The 12,776-nt window shown below is 60.1% G+C and overlaps 2 protein-coding genes across 21 annotated transcripts in view; one reads left to right on the top strand and one right to left on the bottom strand.

Annotated features, from left to right (window-relative positions):
- Positions 1-2,263: 2,263 nt before the first annotated feature.
- LOC103128195 (keratin-associated protein 10-8-like) lies at positions 2,264-3,164 on the top strand. Its single transcript, XM_007539061.2, has one exon. The coding sequence runs from the start codon at positions 2,346-2,348 to the stop codon at positions 3,000-3,002; it is 657 nt and encodes a 218-aa protein (XP_007539123.2). The 5' UTR covers positions 2,264-2,345; the 3' UTR covers positions 3,003-3,164.
- A 3,908-nt stretch (positions 3,165-7,072) lies between these two features.
- LOC103128196 (keratin-associated protein 10-4-like) overlaps positions 7,073-12,776 on the bottom strand; it is a 67,453-nt gene continuing 61,749 nt past the window's right edge. For 14 of the 20 annotated variants that reach the window (XM_060198759.1, XM_060198745.1, XM_060198746.1 and 11 more), the window contains 2 exons: positions 10,571-10,726; positions 7,073-7,443 (listed from right to left, as the gene is read on the bottom strand). In XM_060198759.1, coding sequence (XP_060054742.1) covers positions 7,236-7,443; positions 10,571-10,726 — 364 coding nt within the window. In that variant the 3' untranslated portion in view covers positions 7,073-7,235. Of the gene's footprint in view, positions 7,474-10,168; positions 10,727-12,776 lie in introns of those variants that run through there. The other 6 variants (XM_060198751.1, XM_060198747.1, XM_060198752.1 and 3 more) reach the window with 5 other exon arrangements.

Below are 12,776 nucleotides of genomic sequence, written 5' to 3'. Positions count from 1 at the left end.
TCCAGGTAAGCCTCCTTATCTCCTCTCAGCCACCCAGCGACTTCCCCAGAACTCCGTGTCTGCTTGCTTTGTAACCACACACTCACACTCACTGCTCAGGTGACCCAGCTCGCCCGTCAGGACGCACGCACTCCAGCAGGTTGGTCCAAAGTCCCCCAACCCCCAGCTAAAAAAAAAAAAAGATAAGAGCCCTGACCAGCATGCTTTTTCTAATCTCTTTTTATGAGATAGGTCAGAGAAAGACTGAGATAGCAGGAGGAGATAGGGAGAGAGACAGAGACATCTGCAGCCCTGTTTCACCACTCATGAGGCCTCCCCACTGCAGGAGAGAATGGGGGCTTGAACCCGGCTCCCCGAGCTCTGTAATGTGTGCGCTCAGCTGGGCACACCACCTCCTGGCCCCAGAAGTCTGTCTTTGGGGGGGGGGGGTCTCACTGTCACAGCCTGCAGAGCCACCCAGACTCAGGGAGACTCACTCACCTGGAATGTCAATATTTGGGTTCCAACCAGCTGGGCTTGGGGAACAACCCTTAAACAGGAAGGAAAACAAAGCTCTTCTGGGGCAAAACATCCCTGACTCTGGCACTCCTGCCCAGCTGGTCTAGGAGGGAGCCCCTGGCCCCTGAGTGACCTGCGCCCACGGTCACAGAAGGCTGCTCGGGGAGTGAGCTGGGCACAGTGAGCACAGCTGAAGGGCCAGCACAGGGGCGGCCTGGTGACCCCGAGAGGAGAGGGCTTTGTCCCTATGTGGCCCACCTGCCTGGTGGCCCCAGACCTTGCCCCCCTGCCCTGGCACACAAGTGAGGGCTCCCAATTCAACCCGAGCGGTGGGCTCAGGTCTGGGGGTCATCTGTGTCCTGACCCCAGGCAGACAGCAGGCTGTGTCCCGGCCACTTGGCCGAGGGGCCAGACTCCCCGCAGACTCAGGGCCACCAGCAATGCCCTTGCTTGTCACCTGCCCTGACTGGACAGGCATAGAGAGGGCACAGCCTGTGGCCAGGGCAGCCAGGCACATCCCCAGGGCCAGGCGGGTGGGTCCCCAGGGCCAGGCAGGCGGGTCCCCAGGGCCAGGTGGGCAGGTCCCCAGGGCCAGTGGGCAGGTCCCCAGGGCCAGGTGGGTGGGTCCCCAGGGCCAGGCGGGTGGGTCCCCAGGGCCAGGTGGGCAAGTCCCCAGGGCCGGTGGGCAGGTCCCCAGGGCCAGGCCGGCAGGTCCCCAGGGCCAGTGGGCGGGTCCCTAGGGCCAGTGGGCAGGTCCCCAGGGCCAGGCGGGTGGGTCCCCAGGGCCAGGCAGGCAGGTCCCCAGGGCCAGGCAGGCGGGTCCCCAGGGCCAGGCGGGCAGGTTCCCAGGACCAGTGGGCAGGTCCCCAGGGCCAGGCAGGCAGGTCCCCAGGGCCAGTGGGCAGGTGCCTCCCCACTCAGACAGTACACATAGCTGGCGCCTGCTCTGCGGGGGAGAGCTGGTCTCCCTGGGGTCACAGCAGGGTGCGGTCAGCATGGAGGGGACACAAGGATCAGCTTAAGGATCCTGGTTCGAGCCCCCAGCTCCCCACCTGCAGAGGGTCACTTCACAGACGGTGAAGCAGGTCTGCAGGTGTCTGTCTTTCTCTCCCCCTCTCTGTCTTCCCCTCCTCTCTCCATTTCTCTCTGTCCTATCCAACAATGACAACATCAGTAACAACAGCAACAATAAAACAACAAGGGCAACAAAAGGGAATAAATAAAAATAAAATATTAAAAATAAATAAAAATTAAATAAACATAAATACAACTTAGAAGAGGTTGAATGGTTCTGTGGAAAACTGAGAAATGTCACACATGTACAAACGACTGTATCTTACTGTTGACTGTAAACCATTAATCCCCCAGAAAAAAATAATAAAATAAAACTAAATCAAGAGAGCATTGAGTGTCACAAGGAAACAGCTTGCTTGCTTCTGTGTATTTATTTACTTTGCTGGCTCCCTGAGTCACTTCTCGGGTCCCGAGGGAGCTAGTCCTGCGTCTCCTGCTCAGTGACTCCCTCCCCAGGCTCCTTAGGGGTGCAGCTGGAGTGAGAATGGGTGCCCGACCCAGGGTGCCCACACCCCTGCTCTCCAGGGACCTCAGGCAAGGCCGCTCAGCAGGAAACTCCAGGACTTGGGGCTTAATGTGGGGGTGCTGTGGGGGTGAGCCTCGATAATGAGGGTGTCCTGCAGCTGCCAAACATCAACAGGGAAGCAGTTGCCTGAGCCCGACGCCATCGGGGGGATAAAAGCCTCAGGCCCACCACCTCCTTCTCACACACTCACTCCCCCACTCACTCAAACACCCGCTCCCTCGTCCCGCCTCTCCCTCGCCTCCTCGCCATGGCTGCCTCCACCCTGTCCCTGTGCTCCAGCGACCTGAGCTACGACAGCCGGGTCTGCCTGCCCGCGTCCTGCGACTCCTGCCCCGAGTCTTCCTGGCAGGGGGACGACTGCCCGGAGGAGAGCTGCTGCCCGCCGCCCTGCTGCCCCTGCAGCCCCTGCCCGACCCTCCTCTGCTCCCCCGTGAGCTGTGGCTGCGGCTCCTGCCAGCCAGCCTGCCCCTGCCCCTGCGGCCCCTGCCAGCCGGCCTGCCCCTGCCCCTGCGGCCCCTCCTGCTGCCAGCCCTGCTGTGTGCCCGCCTGCTGCCAGCCCGCCTGCTGCAAGCCCATGTGCTGTGTGCCCGCCTGCTGCCAGCCCGTGTGCTGCACGCCCGTCTGCTGCAAGCCCGTGTGCTGCGTGCAAGCCTGCTGCCAGCCCGTGTGCTGCAAGCCCGTGTGCTGTGTGCCCGTCTGCTGCGAGGCCTCCCCCTGCTCAGGCCCCACGTGCCGCCCGCCCACCTGCTGTGGGGGGTCCCTCTGCCGGCCCTCGTCCAGCGTGTCCCTGCTGTGCCGCCCTGCGTGCTGTGCCCCCGCGTGCCCGTGCCCATGCCGCTCCTCCAGCGTGTCCCTGCTGTGCCGGCCCGCCTGCCCCCGCCCCTGCCCCGCCTGCTGTGAGTGAGGCTCCAGTCACCAGCCCGGCTCCCGCCAACCCCCCCCAGGGTACAGGGCCACCTGTCCCCTGGGTGACATCACCTGCACACACATCCCCCCCACCCCGCTAGGATGGGCTGCTGGGCTCCCCGTGACTTGTCAAAACCTGTTCAATAAAAACCCAAGACATGCAGACATGTGTTTGCCCTTCCTCCGCCCTCGACCAGGCCCCCAGGAGTGGTTATGGCTGTGGGAGGGGGAGGTGCCTGCTGCAGGGGTGGGGGGGGGGGCAGAAGGGGAATGGAGCCTGCAGGGGTGGTGGGTCAAGAGATGCGAATAAAAAACCCCACGATCCCCAAGAACCACGGCCCCCAAGCACCACAGTCCCCAAGCACAATGGACCGAAAGCACCATGGCCGCCAAGCCCCACAGTCCCCAAGCACCACGGCCCACAAGCACCACAGCCACTAAGCTCCATGGTCCCCAAGCCCATGATCCCCAAACCCCAAAGCCCCACAGTCCCCAAGCCACATGGTCCCCAATAACCATGGGCCCCAAGAACCACAGACCCCAAGCCCACAGTCCCAAAACCCCAAGCCCCACGACCCCCAAGCCGCAAGGCCACCAAGCACCATGGCCACCAAGCAACACAGACACCAAGCCCAACAGTCCCCAAGCCCCATGGTCCCCAATACACATGGCTCCCAAGCCCCATGGCCCCCAAACACCATGGCCCCCAAGCCCCATGGCCCCCAAGCCCCATGGCCCCCAAGCCCCATGGCCACCAAGCCCCATGGCCAACAAGCCCCATGGCCAACAAGCCCCATGGCCCCCAAGCCCCTGGCTCCCAAGCCCCATGGCCCCCAGGCCCCATGGCCCGGAAACCCCATGGCCACCAAGCCCCTGGCTCCCAAGCCCCATGGCCCCCAAGCCCCTGGCTCCCAAGCCCCATGGCCCCCAAGCCCCATGGCCCCCAAACCCCATGGCCACCAAGCCCCATGGCCACCAAGCCCCATGGCCCCCAAGCCCCATGGCCCCCAAGCCCCATGGCCACCAAGCCCCATGGCCCCCAAGCCCCATGGCCCCCAAGCCCCATGGCCCCCAAACCCCATGGCCCCCAAGCCCCATGGCCACCAAGCCCCATGACCCCCAAGCCCCATGGCCCCCAAACCCCATGGCCACCAAGCCCCATGGCCCCCAAGCCCCATGGCCCCCAAGCCCCATGGCCCCCACACCCCATGGCCACCAAGCCCCATGGCCACCAAGCCCCATGGCCTCTGGTCATTAACAGCACCAGGCCCAGCCCTGGCCTCAGCTGTCCCCTCTGGTCCTCTCAGCCCCCTCCCCACCCCTGGGCCCCCAGACGCTAACCCTCTGACCTGGGAGCCTGACTTCCCCTGCAGTGCCTGGAGGGTGGGACGTCCTGTCTCAGCCACCAGGGTGACCAGACCCACTGACCGACACCCCTGGTCAGCAGAGCCTCCAGAACCCCACCCCCATCATTCCAAACCTGCCATAAAGAAACTTCTGAGGGGAGGTGGGGCCGGGTGGTGGCACACCTGGCTGAGCTCACACACAGTGCACAAGGACCCAGGTTCAAGCCCCCGGACCCCACCTGCAGTAGAGAAGCTTCGTGAGTGGTGAAGCAGGGCCACAAGTGTCTCCTCTCTTGATTTCTGGCTGTCTCTAGCCAATAAATAAATAAATAAATAAATAAATAAATAAATAAATAAATAAATATAATTTTTTTAATGTTTAAGATTAATATGGGTGGGGGTATAGCATAATGGTTATGCAAGGAGTCTTTCATGCCTGAGGCTCTCAAGTCCCAGGTTCAATCCCCTACACCACCATAAGCCAGAGCTGAGCAGTGCTCTGGTAAAAAATAATAATAATAATAATTAAGATTATTTAAAAAAAAGAAAAAGAAAGAAGCTTCTGGGTCCCCAGCAGGCCAGGGCCTCTACTGAGCCCTCTTTCAGAGACACAAGGCTGGGAGACCCCGGGGGCCAGAGCCAGAGGACTCAGTCACCTTGACCACCACATCACGGGCACATGAGGCCTGCCGGGCCTGCCGTGACTGGCTGGCCTCTCCAGCTCAGAAAGTTCCGGAAGTCCTTTGCGGAGGAGGCCAGGGAGGAAGCCATGTGAGCAGATGGGGCTGCCCCTGCCCCCAGCACCTTGCTCTCACCGGGTGCTGGCTGGTCCCGTGTCCCCTGAGCTCCCTGTTCTCCGTGGGGACAGCTGGGCCCTTCCCCGCACGCCCCTCACTTGACACTAGGCACGAGGCCTTGAGTGCGCAGGGCAGTGCCGGGACCTTCCCGGCCCCATCTGTACCCCGTATTTATATGGGCTTACGACGGCGCCATCCACCATCCACCGTGCTCCCATGTGGTTCTGGGGGTCGAAGCCGGGGCTTCACACCTGGCGGGCTCTGCCCACTGAGCCCCCGCCCAGCCTCCTATTCATTCACTTATCCATCTTTTCTCTCTTTTTGATTTTATATGAGTGGTTTATATGGATTTACAAAATCATGAGGTCACAGGGGTATAATTCCTCTCTGTTCCCACCCCCAGAGTGCCGTGTCCCCAGCCCCTCCTCTGGACACTGCCCTGCTTCTCCATGACCTATGTCATCATCTGTATTTCCCTATTTTATCTATGCTTCTGCTTTCACTTCCTCTCCCTCCCTCTCCCTCTCTCTCTCTCTCTCTCTCTCTCTCTCTCTCACACACACACACACACACACACACCCCAAATGCGACACCTACTCCAGCCCTGAGCCCAGTCACCCTCTGTGCTGCTCTGCTCTCCTGGCTCTGCTCTGGGCCCTGCCCCTGGGGGCAGCTAGCCTGGGGGAGGGCGGGAGGGACCCAGCTGTGCAGGTTTATTCCCTGTGGGGTTTGGGGGCCATGGGCCCAGGGTGACGGCGAGAAGGTGCTCACAGTGGCGGTACTCCCCCTGCCTCATGTCTTCCTTATCACCCTCTTTTTTTCATTTATATTTTTGTCTCCAGGGTTACCTCCGGGGCTCGGTGCCAGCACTACGAATCCACTGCACCTAGCGGCAATTTTTTTTAGTTTTATTGGACAGGACAGAGAGAAATTGAGAGAGGAGGGGAGAGAGAGAGGGAGAGAGGCAGAGAGACACCCGCAGACCTGCTTCACTGCTTGTGAAGTGTCATCTCTGCAGGTAGGGGACCTGGGCCTGGACCTAGGTCCTTGTGCGGGTCCCAAAGCTTTGTACTGTGAGCGCTTGACCCGGTGCGGCCTCTCCTCTGCGTTTCTTGGCTCATCACAGTGGAAGCTTCTAGATGGTCCCCCAGAACTTGTCCCTCTGATTGCTCTGCTGGTTCCTGACCTGGCCTCCTGCCCCTACCTGCTGTGCTCAGGGCTCCTGCCGTCAGGATGCCCCCTCTGCCACCCACCACTTGCCCAACCAGAGTTCTGGGTCTGCCACTCCCCCAGGGGCTCAGGACCTCACAGTGGGTCTTGTTCTCCCTATCCCCCCAGGATCTGGGGAGGAACCCCCACCTGGCAGTAGCTGCCACCATGGCCTAGGGCTCTGGGGGTCCCAGCAAATCTGCTCCCAGCGTGTCCCCTCTGGTCACAGATGCCACCACCTGATGTCTTCTGGTTCTGAGCACCCTGTCCGGGGCTGGACTGTGTCCCCCAGAATCGACAGTGGAGTCCAGCCCCCATGTCCTCTGCACAGAACAAATCAGCACTCAGGGTCTTTGTCTGGTGGGGGGAGGGCAAAGGAGGGTGTCGGGGGTCTGGACTCCAAGACACGGAATGACCGCTAGCTCCCAATTCTTTGGTCTCCTCCTTGACCCCCATCCCTGTGTTCCGTCCTATGTCCTGACGTGACATCAGCCACCTGGGGTCACCTCCATCTGCTAGGCAGTGATGTTCCCCACCCCTCCGGACAGGGAGATGCCCCACGTTTGCCCACACCCAGAGCTATAGACCTGGACCCCAAGTTCCCTAGAGCCCCCAGAACTAGAAAGCTGACCCCCAAGTTCCTTCCACCACCCGCCAGACTGGGACACCCACTCCTCAGCCTCCCACCCCAGAAGGAGAGCCATAGACACAGACTGAGTTGGACCCGAGTTTATTTCATTCTGAGCTGGGGGTCGAGTCTCACTACAGGCCGGGAAAGACCCTGTGGTCCAGCAGATCAGGGGGCCGGGAGGACGAGGGTCAGCTGCCTGGTCACAGCTCAGAGCCTCAGCTCCTCACCCTACCGAGGGGACCCCAGGCTCAGCAGCAGGAGGGGGTCACGCAGGACACAGGCTCGCAGACCAGGGTAGGGCAGCAGGGCTGGCAGCACCCAGAGGACTGGCAGGAGGACTGGCAGGGGATGGACACACAGCAGGAGGAGGGGGCACAGGGCACAGGGCTGCAGAGCAGGGAGGGCTGGCAGCACCCAGAGGACTGGCTGCAGGGCTGGCAGCACCCAGAGGACTGGCTGCAGGGCTGGCAGCACCCAGAGGACTGGCTGCAGGGCTGGCAGGAGGGCACCACACACAGGACGGGCCTGCAGCTCACGGGGACACAGCAGGACGCCTGGCAGGGGCTGGACACACAGCAGGAGGGCTGGCAGCCTGAGGAGCAGCTGGTGTGACACATGCTGGGTGCTGGGTGCTGGGTGCTGGGTGCTGTGGAGGGTGAGGGTGGAGGTGGTGTGCCGGGATCCCTCCCTCCCTCAGCCTTTATACCTGGCTGTGGGCGTCAGGCAGCACGGAAGCACCTCCTGACTTCCTCCAGGCTGTTTCCTTGATCCCCCAGCACCACCTCCTCCAGGAAGTCCTCATAGCCTGCTCCCCACAAGCCCATGTTCCGGGGCCCTGCCTCCCCCGGGGGCTGTCCCTGTGACCATGCGTCTGAGGAGCTCACGGGCCTGCCAGGCCTGGACTCTGACCTCTTGCCCCTCCTCTGGAGCCTGCCCCCACCTGGGCACTGGACTGACCCCCACCCCCAGGTGGACAGCTGGTCCCAGGGATGGTCCAGAGCAGGCTGACCACCAGGGGTGCCTGGGGTGCAGGGCTGGGGCTGGGTGCTGCAGGGCAGATGGTCCCTGAGGGGTGACCCTGAGCTGGCACCTGCTGGTGTCAAGGCTCAGAGCCCCGGGCCAGCAGCGGGGGAGGGACTCTGTCAGGAGCAGGAGGGTCTGGGGGCGGTGGGGACCCAAGGGGCTGCAGACGCTCACCCAGCACGCGGCACCCCAGGGCTGTGTCCTCTGGGGAGAGAGACCCTGAAGGCAGGCTGGTGCAGGGACCCACCCTGAAGAAGGAGCACGGGACAGAGGCATGGACAGATAGATGGACGGATGGAGTCAGAGTCTGGCTCTGAGGAGGGACCCGGGCTGGACACAGCGTGTGGGGCACCAGAGACACAACTCAGTGTTTCTCTCTTCTCGTCTTTATCATTGCCGCCAGGTGCTCTGGAGTCGGTGCCGGCGCTAAGAATCCACTAATTCGCAAACTTTTATTTATTCATTTGTTTGTTTATTTATTTTTCTTCCTATTTTATATTTTTTGTTATCTTTATGTATTTTTTGGATGGAGGCCGTCAGAAATCAAGAGAGAGGGGGAAATAGAGTGGGAGACCCAGAGAGAGACCTGCTTCACCACTCGCCAAACTTTCCCACTGTCGGTGTGACCAGGGCCTTGAACCCTTGTGCACTATAGCCTCGTGCCATCACCCAGGTGCTACACCACTCACCCCTTTTCTATCATTCTTTTTTCCATATTTATGTATTTATATCCTTTTGTTCCCATGTTGTATTATTGTTGTAGTTATAATTATTGTTATTGACTTTGTGGTTTTGGATGGACAGAGAGAAATGCAGAGAGGAGGGGAAGACAGAGAGGGGGAGAGAAAGACTGTGAAGCGACTCCCCTGCACGTGGGGAGCCCTGACTCGAACCAGGATCCTTACCTTAAGCCGGTCCTTGCGATTGGTGCCACCTTCCTTAATACACTACCCGACCATAGTACTCCCATCTCTCTCTCTTTCCTCATTCTATTTCTCCCATCCTTGCTACCTTCCCTCCTCTCTCCCTCTCTCTCTCTCTCTGTCTCTCTCTCTCCTCTTCTATTTCCTCTTTCCTTTCTTCTTTCTTCCCAGCGCCCAGCTCATCTCTGGCTGATGGTGGAGCTGGGGACTGATCATGAGACCTCAGAGCCTCAGGCAGGAGATGCTTTGGCAGAACCATTATGCTACCTACCCCAGCCTCCCCCAAGCAATTATAAAATCTGTTTCATTATTTGCAGTGTGGGATACAGAGAGAAGCAGAGACAGAGGCAGCAAGCAGAGCCCTGCTGAGCCCCGGCTGGTGGTGGAGCTGGGGGCTGAACCTGGGGCCTCAGAGGCTCAGGCAGGAGAGTCAGCTGCAGACCCCCTGTGCCGTGTCCCCAGCCCGGATCTGAGCTTCTCTCTGGGGTCACAGCCTGAGCTTGAAGAAGGTTCATTTTCTCTTTTTGGCGGAGTCTGTGACTCACATCTACACACTTTCTCTGCTTCTGGGAAGACTTTATTTCAGGACAGAATGACTGACAGACAGATGGAGAGACAGAGACAAGACAGCCTGGAGCTCCAGCCCAGCCGCAGTGCTGGGCCCCCAGTGTCTGATGGCTGCTGGGTCTCTGGCTTTAGGACATCAGTCTGTGGGTTTGTAGCAGAAAATGACTGAGCTGTGGTGGGGCGGGGTCTCTCCCGGGCAGCCCCCTCACTGCCTTCACGGTGCCTGAGACATGTGTCACTTCTAGCTTCTCTGCTGTCCTGTTTTGGTTCTGACTCTCCCGGACTCCTTCCCACCTTTCGTGTCTGTCTGCTGACAGCCCAGCTGCCCGCACACGCGGCAGGCCTGACAGGGGCCTACAGGGCAGCCACCTGCTCCTTCCTGTGTCAACACTGCTGAGCTCCGGCTGCTGGTGACGCTGGGGATGGAACCTGGGCCCTGGAGCCTCAGGCAGCAGAGCCCTTGGCAGAGGCCCTGTGCTGTCCCCCAGCCCCACCACCTGATTGTCTCCATTTCTAGAAGTTCCTGCACAACTGAGTCCCGTGGGTAGTGGGCATGGTCCTGCCAACCACCCCCCATGGCAGGGCAGCGGGAAGAGGGTCTCTGAGGAGACAGCTTCACCCACGTGGCCCCAAGAAGACACCACAGAGAGGCAACAGGACAGCCAGGGTGAGGACGGGTGCAGGAAGCAGGTTTATTTGCTCACAGGAGGTGTAGGGGAGGGCTCAGTCAGGACGGGGGGCACTGGGCGAGCCCTGGTCCCTGCCCCACTCAGAGGATGCCTGAGACCACTTCTCATCCTCTGGGGCAGAGCCCAGGGGCACAGCCAGGACCTGTGCAGGGGGACAGCAGGCGGCACAGCTGGCAGAGCCGGGCTCAGCAGCAGGACGGGGTCCCACAGGACACGGGCTTGCAGAGCAGGGCAGAGCGGGACGGCTGGCAGCACCCGGAGGACTGGCAGGAGGACTGGCATGGGCTGGACACACAGCAGGAGGAGGGGGCACAGGGTGCAGGGCTGCAGAGCAGGGAGGGCTGGCAGCACCCAGAGGACTGGCAGGAGGACTGGCAACACCCAGAGGACTGGCAGGAGGGCACCACGCACAGCGCCGGCCTGCAGCTCACGGGGACGCAGCAGGACGCCTGGCAGGGGCTGGACACACAGCAGGAGGAGGGGGCACAGGGCACGGGGCTGCAGAGCAGGGAGGGCTGGCAGCACCCAGAGGACTGGCTGCAGGGCTGGCAGCACCCACAGGACTGGCAGCACCCACAGGACTGGCTGTAGGGCTGGCAGGAGGGCACCACACACAGGACGGGCCTGCAGCTCACGGGGACACAGCAGGACGCCTGGCAGGGGCTGGACACACAGCAGGAGGGCTGACAGCCTGAGGAGCAGCTGGTGTGACACATGCTGGGTGCTGGGTGCTGGGTGCTGGGTGCTGTGGAGGGTGAGGGTGGAGGTGGTGTGCTGGGATCCCTCCCTCCCTCAGCCTTTATACCTGGCTGTGGGCGTCAGGCAGCACGGAAGCACCTCCTGACTTCCTCCAGGCTGTTTCCTTGATCCCCCAGCACCACCTCCTCCAGGAAGTCCTCCTAGCCTGCTCCCCACAAGCCTTTGTCCCTGGGGCCCTGCCTCCCCCGGGGGCTGTCCCTGTGACCATGAGTCTGAGGAGCTCACGGGCCTGCCAAGCCTGGACTCTGCCCTCCTGCCCCTCCTCTGGAGCCTACCCCCACCTGGGCACTGGACTGACCCCCACCCCCAGGTGGACAGCTGGTCCCAGAGATGGACCAGAGCAGGCTGACCACCAGGGGTGCCTGGGGTGCTGGGCTGGGGCTGGGTGCTGCAGGGCAGGTGGCCCCTGAGGGGTGACTCTGAGCTGGCACCTGCTGGTGTCAAGGCTCAGAGCCCAGGGCCAGCAGTGGGGGAGGGACTCTGTCAGGAGCAGGAGGGTCTGGGGACCTAAGGGTCTGCAGACGCTCACCCAGCACGCGGCACCCAGGGCTGTGTCCTCTGGGGAGAGAGACCCTGAAGGCAGGCTGGTGCAGGGACCCACCCTGAAGAAGGAGCATGGGACAGACGCATGGACAGATAGATGGACGGATGGAGTCAGAGTCTGGCTCTGAGGAGGGACCCGGGCTGGACACAGCGTGTGGGGCACCAGAGACACAACTCAGTGTCTCTCTCTCTCTTCTCGTCTTTATCATTGCGCCAGGTGCTCTGGAGCTCGGTGCCGGCGCTAAGAATCCACTACTTTGTAAACTTTTATTTATTTGTTTATTTATTTATCTATCTTTCTAATTTTTAAAATCTTTTATTTATGAAAAGGAACTATTCACAAACCATAGGATAAGAGGGGTACAGCTTCGCACAATTCCCACCACCAGAACTCCGTATCCTATCCCCTCCCCTGACAGCTTTCCTATTCTTTATCCCTCTGGGATTAGGGACCCAAGGCCATTGTGGGATGCAGAAGGTGGAAGGTCTGGCTTCTGTAATTGCTTCCCCACTGAACATGGGTGTTGACAGGTGGATCCACAGTCCCAGCCTGTCTCTCTCTTTCCCTAGTGGGTCAGGGCTCTGGGGAAGCAGGGCTCCAGGAAACATTGGTGGGGTTGTCTGTTTAGGGAAGTCAGTAGCATCCTGTTAGCATCTGGAACCTGGTGGCTGAAAAGAGAGTTAACATACAAAGCCAAACAAATTATTGGACAATCATGGACCTAAAGGCTGGAATAGTGCAGATGAAGTGTGTATGTGTGGGGGGGCGTCCTCCCTTTGTAGATAGCTAGTAGGCATATTTTAGTTATATTCCAAAGGGCCTCTAGTTATACTAGTGTTCTGTTTTTGTTTTGTTTTTTACCAGAGCATGAAATCTGATACGCAAGTGAATCCTAATTATTGTCTGGGGAGATGATGTCATGGCTGGGAAAAGGACCAGAAAGCTGGTTCAAGGAAGAGAGTAGCTCCCTAATATGGGAAAATGGTATCAATATTAATATAAACCCCAACAATTTGATGTGATCTGGGGCCTATAATCAGCTTAGGAGCCTGTGTGACCTCTGCATCCCTGTAGATCTGAGCTCACAGTCTGTGGTCATGAGTAGGAACGTTCCAAGCTGCCCCAACATCAGGACCCATCTTCCTCAAGTGGAGCACAGAGTATGTTGTCCAGCCTCCCTTCAGAGGATGGAACATTCTCTACTGTTGTTGATCCGAGTTCAGGGCAAGGTCCTCTGGGGGCCCACAAAGGGGTCTATTGTGTTGTTGCTGATAGAGATGACCG

The sequence above is a fragment of the Erinaceus europaeus genome, chromosome 9, assembly GCF_950295315.1.
Source record: "Erinaceus europaeus chromosome 9, mEriEur2.1, whole genome shotgun sequence".
Classification (NCBI taxonomy): Eukaryota; Metazoa; Chordata; class Mammalia; order Eulipotyphla; family Erinaceidae; genus Erinaceus; species Erinaceus europaeus.
The sequence above is the reverse complement of the archived record's forward strand: the minus strand, read 5'-3'. Positions and strand labels throughout refer to the sequence as shown.